General features: G+C 35.9%; 1 protein-coding gene across 1 annotated transcript in view; it reads left to right on the top strand.

Moving 5' to 3' along the window:
• tsc1b (TSC complex subunit 1b) overlaps positions 1-3337 on the top strand; it is a gene marked incomplete in the record, with an annotated part of 33693 nt that overhangs the window by 8523 nt on the left and 21833 nt on the right. Inside the window, 4 exon segments of the mRNA XM_014002437.1 lie at positions 807-951; positions 1036-1190; positions 2475-2548; positions 2630-2808. Of these exon segments, the coding sequence (XP_013857891.1) occupies positions 807-951; positions 1036-1190; positions 2475-2548; positions 2630-2808 (553 nt within the window).

Genomic DNA, 3337 nt, shown 5'->3' with positions numbered 1-3337 from the left:
CATATATAGTTCAATAAAAGTAAAATGTAAGTTTTGTTCTAAAATGTATCATTCATTGGAACTAAGCTGGAAAAATAAATATGAAGGTCAGTTAAATTATAAAACATCAGGTAAAGTTCTTTTTTATTTAATTGGAGCTTTTTAAGGCTATATATTTATTTATTGGTCAATTTATAAATTTCTGCTTTTATTTCTAACCATGTCAGTTTCGGTCCTCCATAGTTCAAAGCTCTTTAAATACATAATATAAGAAATAGTTCATTAGTTGATGACAATAATTCAATTTATGATTAGTATGGATTTCTTCTGAAGCAGGTTTTTCTTGGTTTTATAAGAAATTTTCAGATCTCCACTCAGTAATTCATGGAAATATATTTTTATTTAGAAAAAATTTAATTTTATTTAGAAAAAAATTATTTTATTTAATATTGCAAAAGTTTTTGACATTTCAAAATGAGCCTTCTAAAGCAATTTGTAATCAAGTATCGCTCCCAAGAAATCATGACTTTTTTTGTTACTAAATATTACACATATTGTTTTGCCATAATTTAGTAATAATTTAATTTTGTCGCATCATTTCTTTAATATTTTCAATTTATTTCCATCGTATTACCACATCAATATAATACAGTATCATCAGCAAATACAGTAACGTGTGCTGCTCTGTTCGYGTCTGCAGAAAGAAATACTGTGAAGCTTCATAAAAACCAGGCTGTCCTCGTCTTTATTAGATAGTTTTGAGGTTGGAGACGTGTCCACTTTATAACTGTCCCTGTTCTAAACATAAAAACTGAATTTCCYGGCAGACGGACACAGATGTAGTCGTGCTCATAACCGGGGTTCTGGTGCTGATCACTCTGCTGCCGATGATCCCTCAAGCTGGGAAACAACACCTGTGGGAGTATTTTGATATTTTCGGTCGTCTGGCGTCGTGGAACCTGAAGAACCCGGGTAAAAAAAAAACTCCTTTTTTTTTTTTTAAATCAGGTGTGTGTAGCTAGATGTTTGAAACTTCCTACTTTTTTTCTCTGTCAGGCCATGTTTCAGAGGTCCACCTGATCCACCTGCACGCCAGCGTTTACTCGCTCTTCCACAGGCTTTACGGCATGTACCCGTGCAACTTCGTGTCCTACCTGCGCTCCCACTACAGCATGAAGGAGAACATGGACACCTTTGAGGAGGTGGTGAAGGTGAGGTCGTTGTTGTCGATCGGGGGGTGTAACGAGACGCTCGTCTCACCGGGAAAATCTGTTCCTTTTTTTTTTCGTTTTTATATTTCTAAATTTCACATTTTTACTCTAAACATATTTTTAGTGAACCAAAAAAGAGCGTAATTAAAAGATAATTTAACAAATAGTCACAGATTTCTAAATTTAATGACATTTGATTACAAATAGCTGGTATTTAAAAGTGTTTACCTGTCTTTTTTTTAAACAACGTTGTGTAAACAGAATCTCAAATTAAAAAGTGTATCATTTTGTAAAATAAAAAAGCTTTAGAGTTAACAGATCATCAAAAATATCTCATAAAGAAACATAATAGTGCACACTTGCCTATTGAACAGGATCTGAGCTAATTTTTATTAATATGTTTTTATCAAATAATGGACAAAGTTTAATTTTTTTCTAAAGGACTATATGATTCTGCAACATTGCAACAGAATTTTTGATAAACTTACGCCTCAATTCTACTGATGAATGAAGAGTTTACAGATGTGTCACATGGCCTTTTTTTATTTATTATTTTTAGGGGTGCACAAACTGCAGTTTTTTGCCGATCTTAAAAAAATCCTGATAAACCTGATAATTTTGATTTTGGCATTTAGACACTTAGACATTTTCTATCAGCCGATCTCCGGTTAAGGTAATCGGTGCAGATTTATTGGTGCACATTTATTTATTTTTATTTTAATTTTGAAATACAAATTACATTGTCAGTAAGTGCAATATCATCATTAACATAAACCATGTAGATACAGCCTTATATACAATACTCTTTATTAGTCCAAAGCTCAAGTTTATGTAATGTTAAAGGCTATATTAGTCATCTTTCAAAAAAACTCACATTAATTAATAATATCATGAAATGCACATGATGAACCGTCAGTCGTGTGCTGACAAAACCTACAGAAGATCTGTTCTCCAGATCCATAAAAATGGCCGTAAACTTTACCTGCTCATCCAAACGAGTGAATTCCCAGAGATTCTGTTTTGTACTAGATTTCGCGATTCAGTCGTACTTAAAGAAAACCTTTTTTACAAAAGATTAGGTTTTGCCACAAACTCAGCTGACTGGTCTCCCACCTGTCTCTCAACCTTTGAGCGGTGCTTCAGGTCTTGTTTTACCTCCAACCAGAAATAAACTAACCTCGTTCAGTTTTGTGCCACGAGGTCTTCTTACACCCCCGTCGTTAACGCTGTCGTGTTTTTACTTCTTGAGTATTGTATTGAGACATGATTGATGAAATCTTCCAGCCGATGCTTGAACATGTTCGAATACACCCTGAGCTGGTGACGGGAACCAAAGACCACGAGCTGGACCCCACCAGGTACACCTAAAAATAAAAACATTGTTTATCCCTTTGTTTACGTCTAATTTAACTCTTTAACGGTGATGTGCTTTCTTTTAGATGGAAAAAGTATGAAATCCACGATATCGTCATTGAATGTGCCAAAGTCTCCCTAGACCCCAAGGAGGCCTCCTGCGAGGAGGGCTACACCACCATGCCTGAAAACTTTAACCCCCAGCTCCACCTGCGGCCGCAAGACTCCACTTCGAGCCCGTACACAGACCTCCACAGCAGCTATGGTCAGACAACTTAACAGATTTTGTGACATAGGATTATATTAATATTATTATATTATGGTTTTAGTGGTTTTGAGGGTTTTTCAGCCTTCCTAGGCCCTTTTTACTTGTTTTATGTTGGTTTGAGGGGTTTTCAGCACTTCCAGGCCCCTTTTACCTGGTTTTTGAAGGTTTTTAGTTGTTTTTGGTCTTCCTAGGCCCCTTTTTACTTGTTTTATGGTGGTTTGAGGGTTTTTCAGCACTTCCAGGCCCTTTTTACCTGGTTTTTGAAGGTTTTTAGTTGTTTTTGGTCCTCCCAGGCCCCTTTTTACTTGTTTTATGGTGGTTTGAGGGTTTTTCAGCACTTCCAGGCCCTTTTTACCTGGTTTTTGAAGGTTTTTAGTTGTTTTTGGTCCTCCCAGGCCCCTTTTACTTGAATTTTAGTGATTTTTCGGGGTTTTCAGCCTTCCTAAGCCCTTTTTACTTGTTTTATGGTGGTTTGAGGGTTTTTCAGCACTTCCAGGCCCTTTTTACCTGGTTTTTGAAGGTTTTT

Source organism: Austrofundulus limnaeus, unplaced genomic scaffold (genome assembly GCF_001266775.1).
Source record: "Austrofundulus limnaeus strain Quisiro unplaced genomic scaffold, Austrofundulus_limnaeus-1.0 Scaffold13, whole genome shotgun sequence".
NCBI lineage: Eukaryota > Metazoa > Chordata > Actinopteri > Cyprinodontiformes > Rivulidae > Austrofundulus > Austrofundulus limnaeus.
Note: the sequence above shows the minus strand (reverse complement) of the source record. Positions and strands in the feature narration are given on the sequence as shown.